The 26,214-nt window shown below is 48.1% G+C and overlaps 1 protein-coding gene across 2 annotated transcripts in view; it reads right to left on the bottom strand.

Moving 5' to 3' along the window:
• KIF5B (kinesin family member 5B) overlaps positions 1 to 26,214 on the bottom strand; it is a 1,711,571-nt gene that overhangs the window by 473,114 nt on the left and 1,212,243 nt on the right. For both annotated transcript variants that reach the window (XM_069648059.1, XM_069648058.1), the window contains exon 21: positions 14,361 to 14,421. In XM_069648059.1, coding sequence (XP_069504160.1) covers positions 14,361 to 14,421 — 61 coding nt within the window. The remainder of the gene's footprint in view (positions 1 to 14,360; positions 14,422 to 26,214) is intronic.

Below are 26,214 nucleotides of genomic sequence, written 5' to 3'. Positions count from 1 at the left end.
TTCCTTGTCGGGGTTCAGGCAGTAGCATTCTGATTTCCTATTTTCCCTTCCATTCCACAGTAGATCCCCGCTCTTTCCTTCGTGCAGACGGCCTTTTTCCAATTTGTGAAGACCGCCTCCATTAGAAGCGTTTTGTCATTGACTTCACACCTGGCTAAATCACGTAGGCGGTTTTGCCACTCTCTAGTTTGCTCCACTTCTATATCCGACCTTTGGTCCACTGTTTTCACAAAATTATTCAAAACTGCCAACTGTGCTTAGACTTAAAATCCTTTGTGAGGAGGTCTTGGAAGGTATCATTCAAATTTCGTATAACTTGAGAAACGGTGCAACAGATATCGTTAATGCTGCCATCATCGTGTTTTGTGTATGGGACAAGTCTTTCATTCTATCGATGTTTGAATTTTCATACGATTTTGAGGGGTCAGATTTTTGCGTCGGAGCACCGCCCTCTCTGTCTGCCAATTCTGAGAGGGGAACACCATCACCATTTACCGACTGCACTAGTCGTGGTGTCTTCTCACTTTCTTCAGGCAGCAAGATCTCGTCCATATCCAGTGCCACTATCTTGTCCTTAATAAAAGGACAGGCTTTTTTGTTTTTCTCTCACGATTTTGTCCGACAAGGCTGAGATGTCTTAATTAGTTTTTCTGCCAAGATTGAGTTACTCATATTTCTTTCACTCTGTTCCTCAGGCGGATTGATCTCAGGAGTACCAATCATAAATCTTGGCTCATTCAATGGATCATTAACGGACTTCCCCTTGTTCAAGGTATTTGTGTCCCTTTTTTGCTCCTGCACATGGCCCTCTTGTGGGGGCGCTATCAAACACATCCCACTCCTCCAAGTCTTCCCAGTTTTCCATTAACATTGTTTCGTCAGGTTCTTCACTTGGTGGAAAAAGCAAATGTTGTATATTTTTTCTCCCATGTTTTTCCCTCATCTCTGGGGAATTTTGCCCCTCCTTCATTAGTTGAGAGAGGGGGATTTCCATTGGGCGGGTTTTCCCCTTTCTTTGCCCCACATTTCCCCCTTTTCCAATATTTTAAACTTTTGTCCGCAGCCCCTCCTGCCCCACCACCTCCCCTGCAAACTTCGATCCTTAACACAGCCTGCAATCAACAACTGTGCCTCCTCGCCTAGCCGTGTCTTTGCAGGTGTGGGATCGGAGGTGCTGGAAGGGGAGGCAGAGGAGGGCGGAGCGGGAGGGACCGCAGGGCGGGCTTAGACTCTCCGGGTCTGCTAGCCGACAGTCCAGGTCTCTCTCCGCGAGCCTCATTGGCACCCCTGCGCTTCCATCCCACAGGACGCCATCCACCAACAGACATAGGTCCCCCTGGCTCAGAAGAAGCACCAAAGACCTCTCACCCTCCTAAACGTTTTTGGCCACCTCCAGGAGAGCGTCTCTCGCTCTCCACCGCTCCACGGCAACGCCCAATCAGGAAAGGGAACCGCGCGGCCTGGGCTCTACATCAGCACTTCTACCGCGGGAAGAGCCTCCCCCACCACCTACCCGGCCGCGAGATTACGCAGATCACACTCCAGGGGGGGGGGGTGGAGAGGGTGGGCATTCCTCCCTGGCCGCCATACTTTCTTCCCCCGCTTGCATCTCCCTCCGACAGCGAGCATGGTTCAGCCAGTGCCGCGCTCAACTCGCACACAGGGGGGGTTCAGCTCCATCCACGATGGACGCACAAGCCTGTTGCTTTGTGTCCATTGACAGTAAGCAGCACTGTTTAATTGCTTTATTTTCTGTCCCCAGCAGTTTTTCTTTTAACAATGTGTGTGCTGGCACTTCTACCCAGACGAGATCTGGGGCCCTCCCAGGGGAGATAACTTTCTTTCCAGTTGTCATTGAGACATAATGCTGTATGTTATTTACCAGCGAGTTAGCACATTTTGGTGTAGCATTTTCTTTCCCCATTTGCATTTGGTTTTGAGAGTGGAATCTGTTCATCTGGTATAGAATTGAGGTCACACACATTGAAAGAAAGGCGCGTTTGTTTTAAAGATGGGAGCTCTGATTTTAAAAGGGCAGAAGGGGATTTTTTTGATGGGCAAGAAATTCCCCTTTGCTTCACCTGAAGCCTCGTTCGAGATCCCGTTGTATCCTGTATTTCTGACAGGATTCTTCCGGCATTCTCCTCCACCCTTTTCATCCTGTCGTGCAGCTCCTCTCACAAACATCCCACGAAATACACGGCCACCACTCCCACCAGCAAACACCAGACGACACCACCACTTGCAGGCCACTTTTGCGGTGGTCAGTGGTTTTATGGGTAGTTCCCAGCAGCCCACAGGATACAGGCCCCACCTCCAGGCAGGGTTAAAGTAGCAGCAGCAGCAGGTCCAAATACCAGACAGCATCACTTGCAGACCACTTTTGCGGTGGTCAGTGGTTTTATGGGTAGTTCCCAGCAGCCCACAGGATACAGGCCCCACCTCCAGGCAGGGTTAAAGTAGCAGCAGCAGCAGCAGGTCCAAATACCAGACAGCATCACTTGCAGACCACTTTCGCCTTCAGTAGATTATAAAATACACAGTAATGGTCTTAGATGACTGTTTACCCCACCACAAATATGTAGGACCACTACCATAGGAAGGCACTGTGACTAATCGTAGGAATGTGTCCCTTCTCCCCAAGGGGGAGCTCCCAATTCCCCCCCCCACCTGTGAGACCAGAGAGGGGAGCCCGCTTCGCAACACCCTCCCTAGAGAATAAGGCAAGTGTACCTCACCAGGAGAGACTCTCCTTTGGGGACTATAAGGAACTCCCAAAAGGATATCCTGTTTTAAAACCTTAGAAACATCATGCCAAAGTTTGTATTCAGAGAGACCGGCCATCTGCTACTGTCAGCAAGAAGAACAAGTTACTTACCAACGGGTAACGTTCTTTCGATTGGATGTTCCTCCAACGTATTCCACACCTTTGACATGTAATGTCCACAGCTGTGTACTTCGGAAACTTTTTCGGCAGAGGGCATCCTGCGTTGATGTCCATCGAAGGCCTCCGCCGAGGGCGACATCACTGAATGTTATAAATAGGACGCACAGCGCTGTAGCAACAGTTTATATTTTTTCCCCCATAACGTGTGACATGCACATATCGAATGCCTGCTTGACTGCACACAGCCTTGCGGAAACCTAAGCTGCAATCGCACAGGAAATTCTCCAGAAGGGCAGACTGGGAGGGCGATGTGGAATACGTTGGAGGAACATCCAATCAAAAGAACGTTACCAGTTGGTAAGTTACTTGTTCTTCGAATGGATTGTGTCCTCCAACAAATTCCACATCTTTGACAGACCCCCAAAGCAGTACCAGAAATGGAGGACGGAAAAGAATTGAGTACCCAATCAGATGGCAGAATAAAGAACCGCCTCATCGGAGCCTATTGGAGCCTCTTGACCATGGAGCCTATCCAGGGAGTAATGTTTAACAAAGGTGTGGATGGAAGCCCATGTGGCTGCGTCACAAATATTCCTAATAGGCACTCCCCTTTGTAGGGCTGTGGAAGTAGCCACGCCCCTAGTGGAATGAGCTCGCAACCCTTCAGAAGGGTCCTTGCCCGCCAATCAGTAACATTCAGTAATGGTGAGGATAATCATCCTGGACAAGGTCTGTTTGGTAACAGCCTGGCCCAATCGGTGTCCAGCATATCCCACAAAGAGTTGATCGTCCACTCGGACCCTGGACATCCTAGAAATATAAAAGCTCAGAGCTCTCCCAGGGTCCAACCTATGGAGTCGCTCCTCTTCCTTACCAGGATGAGGAGGAGGCTAGAAAGAATGAAGAACCACTTTCTGGCTCAAATGATATTCAGACACTACCTTAGGTAGAAAGGAAGGACATACCCTTAGTACAACCCTATCCTTGTGGAACACAGTAAAGGGCGGCTTAGATGAAAGTGCCTGCAATTCACTTACTCTGCGAGCGGAAGTAACCGCAACCAAGAACACTGTCTTGACAGACAATCTCAAAGGACAAGAGTACAAAGGTTCAAGCGGAACAACCATGACGAATTTCAAAACCAAATTCAAATCCCAAACCGGCACCTGGAAAGGGGACGGCGCAAACACATTAGTGAGCCCTTTAAGAAATTGGGAAATCAAAGGAATCTTAAAGTAAGAACATTCTTCAGACGAGCGCTTGAAGATGGACAGCGCCGCCAGGTAACCTATAATGGTACCCCACTTGAAGGCCCTTATGAGCCAAAGAAAGCAAGACAGACAAAACCACAGGAATGGAACACTGAAAAGGATCAACATTTTGTCCTCAGCACCAGTCGTAAAACATACGCCAACGGTACAGGGATTTTGTTGCTGGCCTCCTGGCCGAAAGCAACACCTCCAACACGTCATCCGGGAGGTCCCAATCCTTATACTTCAACCTTTCAGATACCAAGCGTGAAGGTTGAGAGTCCTGACCTCTGGATGGAGAACCGGACACCCTCGCGCAAGAGTAGATCCTCTCGGTAGAGAAGACTGTGTGGAGAGTAGAGGGACATTTCTAGAAGGTCCGGGTACCATGCTCTCCTGGCCCAATCCGGAGCAATGAGGATCATGTGAGATCCGAACCTCTGCAACCTCCTTAACACTTGAGGAATGACGGGGACTGGAGGAAACGTGTACAGCAGTGGGAATGACCAATCCACCACAAAGGCGTCTCCTAAGGCTCCTCTCGGAGGAAATTCCCTTGAGCAGAATTTCTCGCACTTCCGGTTGGCACTGGTGGCGAAGAGATCCACTTGTGGGGTTCCCCAAAGGGTGAAGATCTCCAGGAGAATTTCCTGGGCCAACTCCCACTCGTGAGAGATCGTGCTCTGCCTGCTCAGAGCATCCGCCGCCGCATTGTCCTCTGCGGCCAGATGAACTGCAGAGAGCGAAATTCCCTGCTGGATTGCCCAGAACCAGAGCTGCATTGTGTCTCTGCACAACGGGAGTGACCCTAACCCCCCTTTTTTGTTGAGGTAATGCATAGCCACTGTGTTGTCCGTCATGATCAGGACACTCTTCCCCCGCACAGACCAGCCATGTGGAGATTGTACTCCGACGGAGACCAATGACTGCTGGCGGTCAAGCCTTTGGCATGAGCGCCCCATCCTGTGAGGGAAGCGTCTGTCGCTACAGTCACCTCCGGCCACGGTTGCCAAAACGTTTCCCCCTTCATCAGGTTCCCTTTGTTGGCCCACCACAGAAGATCATGGGAGACCGAGCTAGAAATCTGAACGGGAACCGACATGCGTGAGAACTGCAACCACTGCATCTTGAGGACCCATTGCAGGGATATCATCCTCCACCTGGCCTATGGCACCAGAAAAATGCAGGATCCCATGAGGCCTAGCAATCTTAAGAATTTGAAAGCCGGGAGACTCTGGGCATGTTGAAACTTGTCCACCATCTGCACATTGTGATGAGCCCTTACCTTGGGTGGATAGCACTTCCAAGGATGTGTCCAACACAGCCCCGATGTACTGGAGCTGTTGGGAAGGGGTCAGATGCAACTTCTTGAAATTGAGGGAGAAGCCCAGCTTGTGGAGGGAGCGGCAGGTGAGACCGAGGTGATCCAATGCTTGCTCGGGAGAGCGCGCACGGGTCAGCTAGTCATCCAGGTAGGGGTAGACGTGATTCCCCCCCTCGCCTGATATACCTGCCGCCACCACCACCACCATTAGCTTGGTGAAGACCCTCGGGGCGGAGGTCAATCTGAATGGCAGGACCCGAAACAAAGTGCGAGTCGCCAGCCGCAAACCTCAGGTACTTTCTGTGCTTGGGATGAATCGGCACATAAAAGTAAGCATCCTGTAGGTCCAGAGACACCAACCAATCCTGAAGTTGAAGGGCCTGGAGGACTTGAGAAAGAGTGAACATCTTGAACTTGTCCTTCCTGAGAAGTTTGTTCAACCAACACAAATCCAGGATGGGTCTCAATCCACCGTCTTTCTTTGGAATAAAAAAATAAGGGGAATACCATCCCTTGTTCCTCTCCGCTACAGGCACCAGTTCTATAGTTCCTTTCTCTAGCAGGGTTAAAATTTCCTGCACAAGGAGGGATCTGGAAGCTTCAAAGAGATTCCCTGGTGGATTGTCGTGAGGAAGGGAAAGCAGTAGCTGTGGGCTATTGTATCCAGAACCTACGCATCCGACGTAATAGCTCGCCATTCTTCGAGATGCCGACACAGTCTGGTCCCAACCGGCGAACCATAGCACATGGCCTCATGACTGTTTTGGAGCAGCTACGGCAGCGCCCGTAGGCAAAGCGGCTTTGGCACCTCTATTTCCCAGACCACCACGGGTACTTTTACGCAGACCCCTTTGATTGGCGGCTCCTCTCGTTCTACCAAAAGGAGGAGTAGTAACAAAAAGAACCTCCCCTCCACTGCTGTCCCCTAGGACGAAAAGGCGGAGGTTGACGCACAGCTGCGCTTAAAGATTTTGCCGCAGCTTTTGAGGTTTGCAACCTCTCAAGGTTCTCGTCAGCCTTGCTGCCAAACAAATGTGTGCCATCAAAGGGCATGTTCAAAAGACAGGCTTGCACATCCAGGGCAAAACCCGACTTCTGCAACCATGCAAATCTGCATATAACAGTGCTCGCAGCCATGGACCGGCTAACACTGTCTGCCCTGTTCAAACCCGACTGAAAGGATTCACACATGGCATCCATGCTATTTTGCACGAGAGCAAGGAACTCATCCCTTTCTTCCCCCCTCAGGAATATGCTCAGCCACAAGAGAAACACAATTCCACAGTGTGTGTGAAAATCTTGCCAAGGCACAAGTGGAGTTGGCCGATTTCAGCACCATACTCCCCACAGAAAACATCTTGCGTGCCTAACCATCAAAGCGTTTGTCGTCCCTATCAGGAGGGATGGGAGGGGAGGGTACGCCGCGTGCCTCGAGGTGGCCGTAGCCGCCTGAACCACCAAACTCTAGGGAGTGGGGTGAGATGAAAGGTAGCTGGGGTCGCTACCGGAAGGGCGGTATTTCTTAGTTAACGATTTGTTAACTGCCGGAAGAGATTCCGGGGTCTGCCAAGCAGCTGCCACCCTTTTCTGCAATGTCAAATGAAAAGGTAACACCGGGTCAGAGGACGGACCTTGATCCAGAATATCTGTCAAGTCATCCTGAACAAAAGCCTCAGGAGGAATTGACCAACCAAGACATTCTTTGACTCTAGCCATCAGTCTCCTGTAGGACGACTCAGCACGAGCCCCAGGCTTAGGCCTGACAAACTCCACCTCAAGAGAAGTGTCTAAACCACTGGCATCATGAAGAGACCACTGGCATCATGAAGAGATTTCCTTAACTCTTCCAACTGACTATCCCCTGAAAAGACAGGAGCCATATCAGGCTCAACAGGGTCAAAATGTATATCGGACCTCTCCTCCTCCTCATAGATGTCATCCAGAGGGAGGTAAAGTCCTGTCTCGGGACACCCGAGGGTCTGGAGTAGGTAACAGGCCTTACAGATTTGGAAGTAGCCTTCCTTGGAGGATCCACCGTACAAGGGATCTTCGACAGCAAATCCCAGCCAAAAGGCATCGAGGGCGCTGACCGCTTCGGCATCGACAACAGTGTCGACGGCGCTCAGGGCTGGTACGAAGGCAAAGCTTCCATGTCCGTATCTGACGGAAACCGCGCCGGCGGAGTCCCTGCGTTTGGAAAATTGGCAACATCTGCACCCTGAAGGCAGCCCATTCCTCCGAAGTCTAGGACTTTGTTGGACAAGCCACTTTCCTCACGGCTCCATCCTCTGAGGAGGACGGGTAAGGCGACCGCGCTTTCTAGAATGCCGAGACGAGGAGGATGAATGGCGGGAACCACTACGGGACCAAGACCCCCGGGACTCCTTCCGATGCAGAGAGTCGCCCCTCGAATCATCGGTGGACATCCCCTTGGACTTAGAATTACGGCACTTAATGGGTTTAGAACCCCTACCTACCTGAAGCTTTCCCTTACGCTCCGGCAAGGCCTTAGCAGTCAGCGACTGGCATTTCGAACAGTCGTCAGTGTTGTGACTCTCACCCAAGCACCACAAACAAATGCGATGCGGGTCGGTAATCGACATCTTAGACTTGCAGTCCCGGCAAGTCTTGAATTCAGACCACGGAGTCTGAGGGGTCTTCGAAGAAGACATTCACGAGGAATACACGAGGCGCACCGAGTCTCTGAAGCAAACACGTTGTAGAAAAAAAAGAACTGCGGCTACAGGCGCTGTGCATCCTATTTATAATATCCGGTCACGTCGCCCTCGACGAAGGCATTCGAGGGACATCGACCTAACACCATCGACGCAGGACGCCCTCTTCCGAAAAAGCTTCCGTAGTACAAAGCTGTGGACATTACATGTCAAAGATGTGGAATACAATGGAGGACACAATCCATTCGAAGCAGGGTTAATTTGCACTGTGGACAGATTCTTTTTGGACATTCACAGATAATTGACAAGCACCTTAGTTTATTAGGTGGAAAGACCCATAGCCAGTGCTCCAGATAAGAATTGGAAGTGTCAGTATTTTTATTTCGGGAGCAAAAATGTAAGCCCAATTCCCAATGGAGTATTTTATAACCAAGTAAAATTATGTTGTAACTGGAAAACAGATTTGTTTTGTAATAATTATTTCTTTGTACGTAGTTATTCACGCACCATTGAGCACAGTATCATAAAGAAACAACCCATCCATGGTATATGTGGAAGGCCCTAGAACTGATGGTCAACACTTCACATTAAGTTTGACCCCAAGGGCATAGTATTAAAAGTAACCCAAATGCACACAAGCTAATCAATCAGCCATAGAAAGAAGGAAACATTTTCAAATCATAGCCAAAAGCTTAAGAATTAAGAAAATATTTAGCAACAATTACCTTAGCAATGCATTTCAGGGACAAATATCTACAATGCTATCAAAATTAGCTAAAGTGTTGAAATACGAAAAAAATGCAGAGCATAGCTTTAAAAATGCATTAAAAAGAAAATCATAGGAACGTACTAAAATGATAGTTCTTGGTGCAGAGCTCAATGGACCGTAAGGGGCAGGTAAGTACCCCAGAATCCATTTAAAGAGAGTTCCTGAGCAGGTTGAAAGATCCAGAGGAAAGTCGAAGAGCCATCCTTTTTAATGGAGGCAAGACAGTTCTACACCCCCACAGGTGTGTGCTAAGGTGGATTTCCAAAATCTACCCTGTGGTGGATTTTGGAAGGCCAACCTATTATGGTGAACAGGAACGACACTGAAGTCTAGCCAATCCAAATCAAGGTAGGTTGCGTATTGTCACACAATTTGGGGTATCGATTAGAACACTGAGGAATCTGAGGGCATCCTCACTTCTTTCCACCTAAATATCCTCCTCCCAGTGGGCCAGGGAAAGATCGTCGCTATCGGATTCTGACCCTGGGGGTGGATATGCGAGGGAAGATCACCTGTGTGGAGGAGACTTGGGGAGTGGGGATGGGGCTCCCTTGGGTGAGACACAGTATCCCCCCCCCCACCGCCAATTTCCCTTTTGTAGTGAACCCAACATCCCCAATGCCTTTATAGGTTACTATCAATCCCTTCCTTATTCTATCCATAAATCATCTCTCAGTAAATGTCAGACAGGTACTGTGACAAGGAAGAGACACCCCAGAGACATACATTCTCTTTTTGTAAATTCTAACTCACATGAACACCAATTGGGTACTGGGACGAGGAGGCTACTATTAACACAGAATACAGAATGGACGAAGAAAAAAAAGAAGGTATCTTTCCGAGAAGCTGGAAGGTTTGGAGAGCGTTCCGGTGCAGCGAGAGGGGCTCACTGGCAGTCTGAGGCGGTGTTGTGGAAGCAGTGCGGCTCAGAGCGAAAATACCGGGAGCGTCAGAAGGACTCCCGAAAGCTCACAGGTGCAGGACCGCTGACTGCAGACTACCAGAGCTCCAACGGGGGAAGCGAGGAAGCCGTGGAAGAAGCTGTCCACCCGAGGGAACCAGCGCGAGGGGACCGCGAGCGGAGAAGAGTCTCCGGAAAGCCACAGGAAGCAGAAAGCCTACCGTGACAAGACCGGCGAGTCCGCCTCGGTGAAAAGGGGGTCACGGTGGATTGGTTGCATAGTGGAAAATGCTTTGAATTTGTATCTGAATTGAAGACAAGCGTGTCCCAATGTGAAATCGTAATGAGTATATTAAGGAACCATGAAAGCAAGCATAATAAAGAATTGATTAAGTACGCATTGTTAAGAGTTGAATAAGCAAACATTGCCATGAATTGAAAAAGCATGCATGGCTAAGAGTGGAATAAACACGCATTGTCAAATGTCAAGAGTTGAATAATCAAACATTGCCAAGAGCCAAGAATAATGCGGAAGCAAAGATACTTGTAAACAAAATCTACAAGCAAAAGGAACCTGAGGGAAGGACGCCAGGTGTGAGTATTAAGAATTGACACAGTGAATAAGTTTCCTAGCAGGAGTGTACTGGGGAGTTTATGAGGAATTGTTCAAAAGAACTGTAACCATAATTGGGTTTCCTAGCAGGAGTGTGTACTGGGAATCCTATGTTGGTTTTATAGTGAAAGCTGATGAACAAGTGAATGATGAGCAAACAAGTAATAACTCAAGCTTCAAGGGCACTTGAAAGGAGATTAAGTCGAGTCTTATGGTGATGCTGAAACTGTGGTAAGATATTTATGAAACAGATGCAAGTAAGATGTGTTGATTGCGTGACCTGTAATTGGGGGTGGACGGGGTGGTCTGATAACTGCGCCTAGACTGAATACATCCACCTAAGGAAAAAACACTGATTGTTGTGACTGAAAAGCGATAAAGGAAGAACATCTGTGTGAACTGCAATTGAGGAACTGAACATTTGTGTTTCTGGAACATTTTACAACACAAAGAATGGTATTTTTGTGAAACCTTGAAAGACTTGAAAGCGTGGGGAAGGGCACCCCTTTTTCAGAACCTCAACAGTTTAAATCTTGGGGAAGGGAGAACCCTTTTCCATTTAAGAGCTGGAAGACGCTCTGAACTTTTATTTTGAACACTTTTCAGTTGATGCTTACATCCCAACACATTGTATACAATTAGATGTGAGGGCAAGTATAGGTTTTGGACACAGACAGATATTTGCTTTGAACTTCCTGACAGACTATCCCTAGTTTCAGTTAGGTAGGGAAATCCCACCTTAGCATAGGGCAAGATCGGCCTTCTAACCTTTTTATTTGAATAAACGTGTGTAGCCCAAACTTCAGTCCATCTTCTGTGGCACCTTCTCGATGCATTTACAACACCTACACTTTAAAGACGGTTAAAACTAAAGTGCATAGCATAAGCAACAACTGTGTGGCATAAAATGTGAGTAGAGAGAGAGAAACAGTTGTTACAAAACCAATAACACAAGTGAGTAATCATATTAGCAATTTAGGGGTAATACACATATTCGCAAACCTAGAATTAGTTCCCAAAACTCTTAGTAAGTCCAAAGCAAAAGTAAGAACCGGCTTAGTGCCTTTAAGTCACCACTTCTACAAGATCTACTGCTCAGGTTGTTTTGCCATTGGATTCTAGCAATGCCAGTTGTTAGGAAAGTTTGTCTTTTTACTACATTCCTCCCAAACCCTTGCTTTCTGCTTATTTTTAAACATGGCCTATCTTTTTGGAGGCAAGCAAAGTCCACTGTTTTACTTCCCTTACCCGTTTTGCTCTTTTTATGTGGAAACAGACAATCATAACTGTCTCTCTGTGAATTATTGTATTGTTACAATTGCAGGCATCACCTTACAGTGAAGTGCAGTTAGGATACTTTGTATCCTTCTTTTTTCTTATATAATGGCTTATTGGTAACTTGTACAATGTGCCCAAGACATGCTGGTGGCAGCTGTGGTATTTGTACAATTTATATACATTTTACTCATTCACTTTTGCATTTACCGCAAATGGCTACTAAAGGTGGCTAGCACCGTAGGATGGCAGTGCCATGTGGTTTTCACTTGTTCTTTGGCCATATTGTTCTTTTGCCTTCTTCCCGACTTCTCATGTTAGGAAATAGCTTATATGGAAATAATTTCCCCCGAAAAAGCTGTGGCTTTCGCGGGCTAAAGGGCGGTTTATGTGTGTGCCAGAGAAGAGGACTGGGATTGTCCAGTCCCAATCCACATCTCTGGTGCCTGAATGTCTGTTGCTGAGCAGATGTGATGAACCCTGCCTGTTTGAACGGTGCAGATCCTTACCACTGGTGGGCTTGAGCATGCTCCCAGCCTGAATCTTGGATAAAAGGAGGGCTCCTGCAACTGTTCATCAGATCCCATTTTGAGCCAAGATATCTACAAAGAAGGGCAGCTGTTGACTACCCGAGGCCGACCCCTGAAGCTGACCAGGATCGACTTAGTACTGTCGCAGTGAAGCCCTGCTTCTCTGCTTGATCTCCAGACCATCCTCATTGGTGCTTTGACCCCTGCACTGGTGGGAACAACCAGTCTCGACCCCTGCTCGAAGATGCATGCATTCTGAGCCTTCAAAAGTGTCCATGGACCAACCCGTGGAATGACCAGCTCTCTCCTGGGCTACCTTGATGTAGTCTTAGCCGTTCCAAGTTCATCCTTGGAACTTGGAGGATCTCCAACCTGAGTAACAAGACACCTGTTCCTGCATTTTCAGCCTTCTTGCATTAACGGAAGCTTTGCTGAGCCTGCTCCTATGTTCATCCATTGGATATCTCCTGTCGCCGCCTGACCATGGTGACTCCTGTTGAAACACTGCTTCATTCCCTGGAGGTGTCCTGAGGTGGCCTGCTCCGCAGAAGTAGTCATCTTTTCTCCTTGGACATTCTACTAGAAGCTGTCTGGAACATATTCTAAGTACCGCTACCTACCGTAACTAACCCAGATGCCGAAAGTGACAGCTGAACCTGTGACCTACAGGCCTTCATTACGGGACCAAGCACAGAAGAATCGGGAAAAACCAGCAGTGGTCGCTGGAGAAATGTCAGTCAGGGGTGTAAGTTAACCTACCTGTTTCTGTCCCCAGTCCCCCACCTGTTCTCCATAGGGTTACATGGGAGTGAAGCCCTGTCCCTAAATTACTCTTTCCTGACTTTGGTTGGTGTAGTCCTGGTCGAGGATCTCTTCCTAGAACTATGCTAAGCACTGCGATCGAGTGATTTTACTTACCTGAACTTTCCCTAACCTTTTGAATCTTAGCAATCATAACCAGTGGCATCACCAATCTCTCCATAAACCTATCTGGCAAGTATCTACTTTAAACTTGTGACTTTTGGGCACAGGGCCCCAAATCATATTAGGGTTACACTTTAAAAGGAGGGAGGGATGATTTTTATCTTCTCTGAACCAAATGCTATTTATTTCTCCTAAGGGTAAACGTATAGATCTGTTTTTATTAGTGTTGGTGTGAAAATATTTGACTAAAGGTTATACTTAATTAGGGTGTATTTTAAAGGCCTAATGAACTATTGTATATTGTTATACATACCGGACTAACTAGAAGTATTGGTGTTGCTCTGCGTGTACTCATTGTAGCCCTAGACCACTCTTGCACCCTTCCTGAGACTAACATTTGCAGCTCTGCGACCTTACCTTGATGGGGTTTGGCTAATCTCTAAGTGTGTTCCCTGTTCAACATAATTGGGTGGCCTCCCAAAATCCTCAAAAAAGGAACTGATGTCATCTGGTGTGGTGTGCCCATTATTGGCGCTGGATGGAGTCACTTCTGGAGCTAGGGGGTGGACCGCCGTAGAGGGTCTGTGCTGAGACACACCTCACTCCCTGCTGGTAAAAATGTTTTCCGGTGCCCGCTGTCGCTGCCTATAAATGATCTCAGATGTGAAATCTGCAGGAGAATGCACTCCATTTGAAATATAGAATTTAAACCCAATAGTTTCATAATGTTGAGGGGCTAACCCCTGCCCGCCCCTCGAGCAGTGTCCTGGATGGAGTAAGGCTCGCTCTCATTTAAAGGTTTGCCAGCCACCACTGCCCACCATAAACCAAATCTGCCTCATGGAAATAATTATGGGATCCAACATAGTCATAACCTAGCAAAAGGCAAAATTGAATGCCATATGACGTCAATGTAAAGCTCTAATGGTAATGGAGGGACGTTGCTCCTATACTAAAAAGACAACCCCCTTTATTGATGTTAGGCTTGGCATCATTGATGTTGTCACAGCCTTATACATTGAGAAGATAGAAATGTATTTATAACAAGTACCTCCATAGGAAATGTTGGATAGTGAACCTCAACCTTTCCCTGCAATACCTTTTTGGCAAGATTTAACCTAGCAATTATACCTTTTAGAGTGGGAATTACAAATAAAAATGTACACACATATTATAATTGCACATTTTGTTAGTATGCCCATGCACACTTACCACAGTCTCTTCCAAACCCTTCAGGTCCTGCCTGGCTTGCTCGCGTCTGTCCTGCATAACCCTAACATGGAGAAGAAAAAAAAATCACTACTTCTGGGATGGTATTGCAAACATTTCAACATATCATGGGTTTACCTAATATGGTGTTACACACTTTAAGACCAAACAAGAGGCAGAAATTGTCACATTACAAAAAACAAAGAACAATTACTTAGGTTTTGTGGTTAGTCTCTCTGAACCACGCACAGTATGAGAGACCAAAAAGTAACGCAGCAATATCATTTGCAATTCTGACTGGCACCACACAAAAAGAAAAGCACAAAGGCTAGTAAATTCCTATGCCAACGAAAACTTGACAAGGTTTTGGTTTCTTTGAACATTGTTAGGTTTACAGAACCACAACGGTAGGGGAGTTTTGGATACCAACTTTAGTGGATCTGCAAAAGATTAACTCAAAGGTTTAACTAAGTCCTCACTCGATAAAATTTGCATTAAGGCTTATACTACATAGATCAGGAGCATGGTGTAAAGTGCAGCTAATATAGAGCTATTTTTAAAGCAATATTCCTGTCCACATGTACAAGTATGAAAATAAACCAATTTAACACTGACGCATCATGCTAGAATCCTACATAGAAGTCAAAACCCAAATACACACACATACAGTGACCAATGAACAATCACCAGTCTTTAGAATGAATACAGTCATTGGTAAATAAAGTTACAATTACCCTAAGGTGGAAGGATGTTAAACATTTTATTCCATGTCTTAAGAAAAGTATAAAGGCAACAGTGGAACAATATTATTCAACTTAATGAGGAGTACAAACGTAACTGAGAAGTACGTTGTCAAAGCAATTGCAGACAAGTAACTGTGTTTTGGGTACTTTGGGGAGCTTTAGCAAGTCAGTCAAAGTTCTTCCATAGAGAATAAGGGAATAACAGGTTACATTACAGTAGGTGCACCCAGATTGCACCACCAAAGTGTAGCTTCTGGATGGTACTTTAGACCTAAAGTTAATGAAAGGGGAGCAGTGGGAAACAAACAGTTATGGTTAACAGCCCCTCAAACCTTGAGCAAGATGAACAAGACCCCTAGGTAAGTCTAGACCATTGGGGACAACTGCTCCACCCATAGGCTGCGAGTTGGAGGTCTAAGGGTCGTGGGTGCAGAGTGTTTTTTTGTCAACTAGAGAGCTGGGTCCGCCTGTTCCAGTCTCTGTCAGCGACCTAATGGCTCCGAAGATCACCAGGCTAGACACAGGCCTGAAGATGAAGAACAGCCTCTGCTTAAGATTCCACAATATTGAAGGACCACCAGGCTGCGACCCCTGTTTTCTTCCTTGCTACCCCCGTCATCTCCCTTGCTACCCCAGCTATTTCCCTTGCTACCCTGGCTGTCTTCCTTGCTACCTCTAGACGTTCCATCTCCTGTTGGGCCATTTGCCCTGTGCCAATGAAGGGGTGACCCCTGGTACCACCCATGAAGACCATCTTCAGATGTATTCTGCATGTCAAATGATGTCCTACTTTGGTGTTTGGACAGATAGAGAATTCTATTGTTTAATTGTACAAAGTAATCGGCTAAGACTTTCACTTTGAGGTTTTTTTGTGTTTGTGCCCAGAAGTGACCACTTTTAGAACTTGAGAATACCAGATCATGGCTTCTCGCAGGTTTCATAGGTCACATTTGGTGTGCAGTGGATACTGATCCTCGCTCTTCCTTTGTTCCTCCATGTCGGATCCTTTTTATTTGTGTAAGCCAGAAAGAAGATAGATTGCCTTCCACACTTTTCCCTTCCTAATGCGCAATGTACTGGCTGAAGATGCCATTCCTTTTGAGCCTCTTCTATGAACCCTTTTTTTGTTGCATTTTTTTTCCTCATGGACTTCAATTGAATCCCCAGCATATCTACGTATTTGGACACTTACTCACTTTTTAGGGGGAAGTGAGGCCTAATTCATCTGCTCAACTGACATCTCCGAGGTGCACTGGCGTAATGTCCTGTTGTCACACGCAACAACCCTTTTTAGTCATTCGGATCACTTACAATGGTGTCGGGACCCCACATGTTTTGATTATGCGTTTTGAAAAGGTTTCTGTCCATGTAGTATTCACCTTTTGATGAACTGGGCTGCTGAAATGTTGGGATAGCTGGCATATCTAAAGATAGACTTTGCGCTGGACTTCAGCATAGCTGTGAGCTTCATGATGTGAGGTTGGAAACAAATTGATGGTCTCTTTGCTGAACAAGCAAGGCTAGTACTTAATCAGGAAGACTTTTGTCCATCGAATACCACTACTAAATAAAGAACAGCTCCAAGCTTCTGAGCAACACAACTGAACCTCCTGTCCTGAGGAAGGCCATGGAACTGTGCTTTGGGGACTCTAGGGATGGGTGGATCCTCAGTATCTGTAAGTCGAAACACCTGCGTCGACATGTTTTTGTATATAGTAATGAGTAACAGATTTAAGACAAAGGGCCCTGCAGCCAGGGTGGGCACAGGGACGTCATTTGAAGTTGCCAGGGGTAAGAATTGCTACTCCTGGCTCGCTTGCTGCTACCCCTAGAGCTGTCTTTGCGACCCCTGGGCCACTGAACAAAAGCAGTGCCAAAAGCAGATATCTGTGTTGCACTTGAAAAAGGCAGTTATAAATGCAGCTAAATGTGCCACAGCTTTTTTCACCTGGAATCTAGATCTCGTTAGCTGGAGAAATAACAGGGATGCAGGAAAAACCATGAAGCTGCCATCACTAACGGGTTGGCAGTCCATTAGTGAAGAATGCCTGAATGTTTGGGTTCAGGGGAGGGCTGTCTGTGCAGCTCATACCCAGTACTGTATTAACAGGAAGGGTATGGGTGCTAGGTCTAGCAAGTTGGGAATGGGTAAGAGCAGCCTGCAGTACTCAGTGACAGCACAGCAAGAACACAAATCTCACCAGTGTTTACTGTTGTCTGCTTTGCACATCCAGTGGACCAGTGATGAGGGATGTGCCTCAGTGGCTTCTGCCACCAATCCTGCCCGGGCACTGTGTGACATAACCCAGATCTGCCAGACCTGCATCACAGGCACACTGTAGATAGACGCAAGGTGAGATAATTAATTTACATGAAGTTGCCCTGCGTCTTTGAAGTAAACCATCTGTTGCGTCCTCAAGCAAAGAAAATATATATTTGGAAGCAAAGCTCAGGGGCAACGCACTTGCTTTGGGAACACGAGGATGCAGTGCAACATGGCTTCAGTTCCTGTTTCAGTGCTTAGAAGCTGTAGGAGGCTGGCATTGAGCAAGATATAAAGGACCAAAGAAAATAATAAAATGTGCCTTTTCTAGGGGTGGTGATATGGAGCTGCTGCTGCGGTATACATTTTAAAATGAAGAAAACTGCAATTAATGTGACCTGCAAAACCTCCTTCCTCTCTTATCGCCAATCTAACAATGAGGGGGTGGGGGGACCGTGGTGAAAATCGTTTGGGGATATTCAGGCTCTGGGTGACCGGCGGGAGTGGGTTGCTTTGCAATGGTTCAAAGTGCACTATGAACAAAAAAATCCCTGCACGTATTGTCCAAGTGTAAAAGCATGAAGTGGTAAAGCCTTTGATTGTCTTCTGATTGGACTTATTGGCCCGTTGCCGTTTCCAGTCATTGGCCAGACACTTGGCAGGCACTGGGTGTCTGCGCTTTGAGGTTCAGGCCTCTTGGGGATGCTCTGTCTGTTTACAGATTAGCCCGAGTGATGTACAATAGTCCAGGTTGTTATGTTGGACGTCTGCTTACATTCACAGTAATTTGGTAATATGAGCCTATACACACAATGATATTAACGCTCCATATAGTGATCCATTCTTGTACGAAATGTATATCATATTACTGTGATATTGTAACCATATTTCTCTTGGTGTACTGAGGATCTATTCTACGTGATGGCACTTCCTTTTTTGGCAAGGGATGAAAGGCTGTGTGCCATCACTTCCAGGGATGTCATTTGGGGGATGGGGTCAAATTACATCACTTCCTGTGATGTCACCAGAGACCAAGTGAGGTCACTTCCGCTACCCCAGGCATTTTGGTGAAATGACGTCCCTGCCACCAGGATGCCTCAGTTGAGATTAAACGATCAAGTGACCCAGCAAAGGGTTTGCAGGCATGAAAAGGAAGGACCATATGAATCGGGCTATAGCAAGGCTCCTTTTTTATCAAGAGAGCAGCAGAGGTTTTGTGTACAAATCCAGCAACGAGTGTGCATGGCAGGTTTCACAGCACCAGGCTTCAGAGGGAATGTGCCAGCTCCAGGGCCATGACTCTTTAGACCTCCAGGAGGACAACCACAGGGATATAGCATTCAGATCTGGTTTGGATCAAAGTGTTAGGACTGATTTTCTATACTCTGGCCTAGTGGACAGATGTATAGAAGGTCAACCTAGAATTGTGACAGGGACAACTCTGGGAACTGTAGCTAAATCAGATCAAGGCAGGAAGGAGAGTGGTCTAGGCAAGGTCTCAAGAGGTGGTGAGCTCGTGAGGGGTCCACAATGAGCTCACAGAAACAGTCCAGAAACACACTTAGACAATCATGTATAAAAATACTTCTTTACTTATGGACTACTAACAGGTAATACTATCACACAACACTAATAATAGATACATATTCACAATCACTGCAATAGGGCAAAATACACATCAACGCCATAAAAAGGAAGGTACAGATTAGTATAAGCAATACAGGTCCACAAAGCTACAATTCTAGCTTCAGAGTTCCATCCCTAAGAGGTCGGGAGACCTGTGCCCAAAAGTAATCAAAGTTACATACAGTTTTGTGAAACTGGAAAAAATAAAGACAGGGTCTCTGGGGTCCAATGAACAGTTCCAAGTGTTAGGGGACAAATTATTCTAACAAAGGTGTCCCCCAACTTTTGGAGTGCTTGTGCAAACAAGCAATGGCAAAGCCAAACTAAAATGTATAAAACTTTTCAAAACTTAAGAGGGAGTTAGGGGTTCAAGTCAGTATCGCTACATCTAACCCCTGTACTCTGATTCTTAGTAGAACTTGGCAGGTCTGCTGAAGAGGGCCCCAAGGTCGCTTTTCCCGCCATCAGCCTCAGCCCTTGATTCCCCGGGTTTGCAGGTTCAAGCACTTCTCCAGTTGGCAACTAATGCTGGTGCAAGGTCTTCCGGTTGTTGAAAAATACAAAAAGAACTTCTCGATGCAGTGCCCCTCTCAGAACAGGACTGGACGCAAGTAAGCAGTTTCGGATGGCAGCCACTGATGCACAGCGACGCAAAGGGATTCACTTGCCGCTGTCAGACTTTGCCTCCTATCTTGGGTCCCCTTGATGCTAGGACCACAACATTTCACAGAGTTAAGTCTTATTGCACATGCTGAGGATACTCAAAGTTCCCGGCTTCAACTCGGAATCGCGATATCTCCAGCAAGGTAGCCCAAACTCTGAGCTGGTCAGCCACTGGACGGTCCAGGGGCACTTTCCGAAGGCTCTTCTGCATAAGACTCCGAGCTGACGTCGAGAATGTATGTTCTCTCCACTCAAAGGGTTACAGTCCCTTTGTAGGACTGCTGGAGATCTTCCACGAGACAGGGCTCTACCAGGACAGCAGCATAAATTGGTCACCAGGCCTTCTTCCAACGGGTCTCCGGTCTCCTTGCAGGTCTTAATGCTGGGCAGGATTCTTTGCTCCTTCAGTTTCTTCCAGGATCTCCCTAGAGTGGGTGCAGGGGTCCTCTTCTTATCCCAAAAGCCAGGTAAGAGCTGAAACCCGCCAATGACAGACCTGGCACACACACAAACACCCCAGCAGTGGTCCAATCAGGATCATTGGAGGCAAAATACATCCATACCACTCAGACAGACTGAAACCAGTTTGTGGCTGGGGCCCAGACAGTCCCAACCCACTTCCTAGCAGAAAACACACATGGCCCTCCAGTAGCCTGCCAAAAGCCTCCGTTTCCTGTGCAATTGAAGTCCATATAAGGATTTTCCTGGCCTCGACGGCCAGGAAGAAGGTTAAAGACAAGATGGCCTAAGGTAAAGGAAAAACCATGTAGCTCGGCCATGTTTGGACACTAGCCAGTTAGTAGTCAAACGTGGTAAGGCGAACACAAAATATACCAAAAAATAGCAGAAAGTAACTGCTGCTACCAGCATGTCACTTTAGCACACCAAGAGTGACCAAAAATCCCCTGTGTGTTAGTCTAGGGCAAAACAAAAAGTGTACCCCATTGTAAGAAGCATTGTACAGTGATAAAAAGATAAAGTGATAACAAGTTACCAAAAGTAGTAACAAAATAACAAGACTAAGGGAAACAATGTTTCCCAGTACTAACAGCCTGAAGGGCGGAACAAGTTACTTACCTGTAACTGTTGTTCTCTAGCATGGGTCTGGCATGGATTCACATGCTCATGAATATTCCCCGTCGTCAGGCTGGGAATCCTCGGTAAAGAAAAAACCAGTATCAGTTTCGTTTCTGATCTGTCTTTCGTAGTAGTAACCAATCACTGGTCTCTGCGTCATACTGACCACAGCCAATGACTGCCCTCTACCTAAGCACCGCCTCTGGCAGCCATCTTCAGATTTTTACCGCACGTTCATGTGTTGGGATCCTCGTGCTATTGCTCTCGAGCGTTAGTGCTATTTTTTCACGTTTTATTCTCAAAAACTTCGTTTTTTCGGTCAAAAGAGCCTCAAGCTCCACCGACTCTCCATCCGATCAACAGGGACCCGTGTCGGATTCGTCTGCGCCCCCCAAGGGTGAAGATTTCGTCGAGCTACGCTTTTGGAGGACTCCAGAAGCTTCTCAGGCCCGGACATGGCCCAGGAGAAGGGAAGCTCGACGCCCGGAAAGCTGTTCAGGGTCTGCCCTGGATGCCAGCTGCAGAACGTCTTTAAGGAGGACGAATACTCCTTTTGTCTCTACTGCTTACATGAGGACAAGACGCACGTACAATGTTAGTACAATGTTAGTACTGGGAAACAATGTTTCCCAGTACTAACAGCCTGAAGGACATGTCAGTTTCCCCATGATAAATGAGCAATAGCCAGTGTAGTGAAGCTTTATGTTTCACTGCAAAAAGAGCAGGTAAAATACAAAAATGAAAGCAAAAGGTTTGCACACGCGCGCACACACACACCCACACACACACCCCCACACCCACCCCCCCTCCCCTTGCAGGGTTCCCCAATGGGTGAAGATCTCTTGATGGACTTCCTGAGCTAGTTCCCACTTGTGGGAGACCGCGCTCTGCCTGCTCAGAGCGTCCACCGCCATGTTCTCCTTTCCGGCTAGATGAACCGCCGATAGGGAGATTCCCTTGTGAATTGGCCAGAACCAGAGCTGCATTGCCTCCCTGCACAGAGGTAATGACCCTACAACACCTTTCTTGTTGAGGTAATGCATCGCCATCATGTTGTCCGTCATTATCAGGACATTCTTCCCCCGTACAAACGGCAGGAAAACCTTCTGCGCCATTGTAATGACTCTCAGCTCTAAAAGACTGATGTGAAGTCTGGACTCCGATGGAGACCAACGACAGCTGATGGACAGATCGTTGGCATGAGCTCCCCACCCTGTCAGGGAAGCATCCATCACTACTGTGACCTCCGGCTATGGCTAACAAAAAGGCTCTCCTTTCATGAGATTTTTCTCGTCGCCCCACCACAAAAGCTCCTGTGAGACTGAGATCGGAACATGAAGCAGATCCGACATCCTGCCCGAGAACTGGGACCATTGAGTCCGTAGAGCCCACTGAAGGGATTGCATCCTCAATCGGGCCTCTGGCACGAGAAAAATGCAGGATGCCATGAGTCCAAGCAACCTTAAGAATTCGAAAGCCGCAATACTCTGGGGCTTGTTGAAATTTTTTGACCATCTGGAGAATGTAAGGAACCCTCACCTTGGGTGGCCAGAACATCCCCAAGGACGTGCCCAAAACTGCCCCTATGTACTGGAGCTGTTGGGTAGGTGTCATATGCAACTTCTTGAAGTTGAGGGAGAAGCCCAGCTTGTTAAGGGAGTGGCAGGTGACGCTGAGATGATCCAAGGCTTGTTCAGAAGAACGTGCCGTGATCAGCCAATCGTCCAGGTAGGGGTAGACATGAATCCCCCTCTCCGGAGATGCGCTGCCACCACCACCATGAGCTTGGTGAAGACCTTCGGGGCAGAGGTGAGCCCGAATGGCAGGACCCGAAACTGAAAGTGCGAGCTGCCAACGGCAAGCCTCAGGTATTTTTTGTGCTTTGGATGGATCGGCACATGAAAATAAGCATCCTGCTGGTCCAATGACACCAACCAATCCTGAAGTCGAAGGGCCTGAAGGACCTGAGAAAGAGTGACCATCTTGAACTTGTCCTTTCTGAGGAACTTGGTCAAGCGACGCAGGTCCAAGATGTGTCTCAGTCCTTCGTCTTTCTTCGGAATCAAAAAATATGGGCAATACCAGCCCTTGTTTCTCTGCGCCACAGGCACTACTTCTTTAGCGCCTTTCTCCAGCATGAAGAAAGTTTCCCTGATGGATTGTCGTAAGGCCGATTTAGGAAGGATGGGGAGTAGCCGTGGGCTATTGTTTCCAGAACCAACGCATCTGAAGTAATGCCACTGAGACAGTCTGCCCCCAACTGGGAAACAATGAGACCTGGCGTTATAGCTGTTTCGGAGCGGCTGTGGCAGTGCATGAAGGCAAAGAGGCAGCTGCTTGAGCAGCTTTGGCACTACATCCCCGTCCACCGCGAGGATCCTTGTGGTGGCCCCTTTGACTGGCCGCTCCTCTCGCTCTACCAAAAGAGGAGTAGTAATGAAAGGAACCCCTCCACTGCTGTCCCTAGAATGAAAAGGCAGAGGTTGACGCACAGCTGCTCCCAAAGACTTCGCAACTGCTTTGGAGGTCTACAGCCTCTCAAGACTCTTGTCAGCCATGCTGCCAAACAAATGAGAGCCGTCAAAGGGCATCTTGAGAAGACTGACCTGCACATCCGGTGCAAAGCCAGACTTCTGAAACCACGCAAACCTGCGTATCATGGTGCTCGCAGCCATGGACCAGCTAACACTATCTGCCGTGTCCAACACAGACTGAAAGGATTCACACATGGCATCCTTGCCATCCTGCACAACCGCAATGAACCCATCCCTTTCTTCACCTTCGGGAATATGCTCAACTGCCAGAGAGAATTCCACAGAGTATGCGAAAATTTGGCCAAGACACAGGTGGAGTTGGCAGATTTAAGGGCCATACTCCGAGCCGAAAATACCTTGCGTGCCCATCCATCGAAGCGCTTGTCGTCCCTAGCAGCAGGGATGGTAGGGCACAGCGCCTGCCTCGAGATGGCTGTGGCCGCCTGAACCACCAAGCTCTCAGGAGTGGGGTGTGTGGATAGGTAGCTGGGGTTGCTACTGGATGGGCGGTATTTCTTAGTCAACCACTTTTTGACCGCCGGAAGAGACTTAGGGGTGTTCCAAGCAGCAGCCACCCTTTTCTGTAACGCCATGTGAAAAGGCAACACTGGGTCAGTGGACGGACCCTGATCTATAATGTCAGTCAGGTCATCCTGAACTAATTCAACTGGCAGGCCGGACCACCCCAGGTACTCCGTAACTCTCAACATCAACCTTGTATAGGAGGATTCATGATGAGCCCCAGGCCCTGGCCTGCCAAACTCCATCTCAGGAGATGTGTCCAGGCCACTGGTATCATGTAAAGATTGACACAGATCCGCCAGCTGACTGTCCCCAGAAAAGACCATGTCAGGAGCTTCAGGAGTGTCACCAGGAGCCCCAAAAGTCTCCAACTCCACATCACACCTCATCCTCAGATATCCTGCAGAGAATGAAAGAGCTCCCTCCTAGGTACAGGAGCAGACCTGGAGTCAAGAAGAGGCATCACGGCGACAATGGCGCAGAGGGTCCGAGGGCCTGAACAAGGGCAAGGCCCAGACATCCACACTCGATGGGCACGGGAGTGATGGTGTCGACACCTTCCCAGACTTCGACGGTTTCGTCGGGGACGAAGACCGCAACCTGGATCTGGCACGTCTCTGGCGATCTACCAGAGCCTTGTCTGAACGGGACCTCGACAGTTACCGAAGTTTATCGCGCCGACTGCCCGGACCCGAAGGCACGCGAGTGTCGGACCGAGACCGTTCCTCGCCGGCTTCAACCTAAGGCGCGGATGGGACAGTGCCCTGAGATTGAAAAATCTCCAGCATTTTCTCCCTGAATAACTCCCACTCCTCCGGAGTAGAGGATTTAGTGGGGCAAGCCACTTTCCTCGCTGAGCCATCATCCGACAAGGACGGGGGAGGCGACCGATGATGCTGCTTCCGGGAGTGCCTCGACGAGGAAGACGAGTGACGAGAACCACTCCGGGACCGAGATCCCCAGGACTCCCTCCAACAGGGAGTCTCACCCCTGGAGTCGTTGGTGGAAAGACCAGTAGTTTGACTGGATTTATGGGGTTTGGATACCCGATGTACCTGCAACTTCTCCTTATGCTCCTGCAAGGCATTAGCAGTCAACGACTGGCACTTCGAGCAGTTGTCCATGTCGTGGCTCTCGCCCAGACACCACAAGCAGATCCGGTGCAGATCCGTGATGAGCCTATTGGACTTACAGTCCATGCACTTTTTAAAGCCCAACCGCTTCTATTAGTGGTAGAAGAAGAAGACATTTTCGAAGTAGATAAAACGAGGCGTGCCGAGTTCTCGAAGCAAACACGTTTGCGGAAAAAACAGAACTGAGGCTACGGGCGCCCTGCGTCCTACTTACAACATCCAATGACATCACCCTCGGCGGAGGCCTTTGAGGGACATCGACCCAACGCCATCGACGCAGGACGCCCTCTGACGAAAAATCTCAAAAGCAGCGCAGCTGTGGGCATTACATGTCAAAGATGTTGAATCCGTTGGAGGACACAATCCATTTTAAATAGAGATCCTTAAAGGCACAGTAGCAGTGTGCACGGCAGCGTTAAAGTCCAATTATCTTCTTCTCACCAGCACTCCGGGAGGAAAGGGCTGTGTTCCCCGACCTTGAAGTCACTGCTTCTTGGCGTCAGAGGCGGAGGAGCAGAAAAAAACCCACGCAACATCCTCTGCCGCTTCCTCCTGTTGTCGCTGGGCGACCTGTCAGGCCTTCATGTACCGCGGTCCGGGGACCCCTTGAAGCCAGAGAAAGCACAGGGTTGAACTCAGTCATGCCCTGGGACTGAGGGAACAAATTCCAACCTGGTTTTGTCAGAATGGAAAAGGACTTGGTGGTTTGAGTGGAGGTTTTCCTCTATGTCAACTCATCATTGGTCGACGAATGAAAAAGGTCCACGTCCTCTAAGAGCAGACCCACGATTCACTCCTGCACGTCAAATGAAAATGTTGTGGCGTGCATCCACGCTGTCCTCATCTCGACCGCAAAGCACAGCCCTCTGCAGGCTGTGGCGATGTGGGAGAGCGAAGACTCCATGAGGTCCTGCGCAATTGTCCGGGCATCTGCCAGACCGGCTTTGAAGGAGGCTTGCTTATCCGAAGGGAGGTTAGGCAGAAATTCCCTGAGCTCCCACCAGAGCTTCTGGTTAGCAACAGCCAAGAGGGTGTTCGCATTGGCTTTCCACAGATGCAGTCCTGAGATGGAGTTACATCACTTTCCCCAGGACTTTGTCCTCTTTGGAGAGGCAGCTGGAGGTGGTTCTGGTAGAGGAAGATGACAAAGACGATAGTTTAGAATACAACGAGGCCGCAGCCACCACAGAGGAATGGGGCTGCGGGTGGGAGGCAAAGAGCATTGGCTCCCCCTCCGTCAGCCTAAACCTGCTATCCAACTTCTTGTTCATCTGGCGGTTGGCCCTGGGCAGGGGA

Source organism: Ambystoma mexicanum, chromosome 2q, assembly GCF_040938575.1.
Source record: "Ambystoma mexicanum isolate Mex_15411 chromosome 2q, UKY_AmexF1_1, whole genome shotgun sequence".
Taxonomy (NCBI): domain Eukaryota; kingdom Metazoa; phylum Chordata; class Amphibia; order Caudata; family Ambystomatidae; genus Ambystoma; species Ambystoma mexicanum.
Note: the sequence above shows the minus strand (reverse complement) of the source record. Positions and strands in the feature narration are given on the sequence as shown.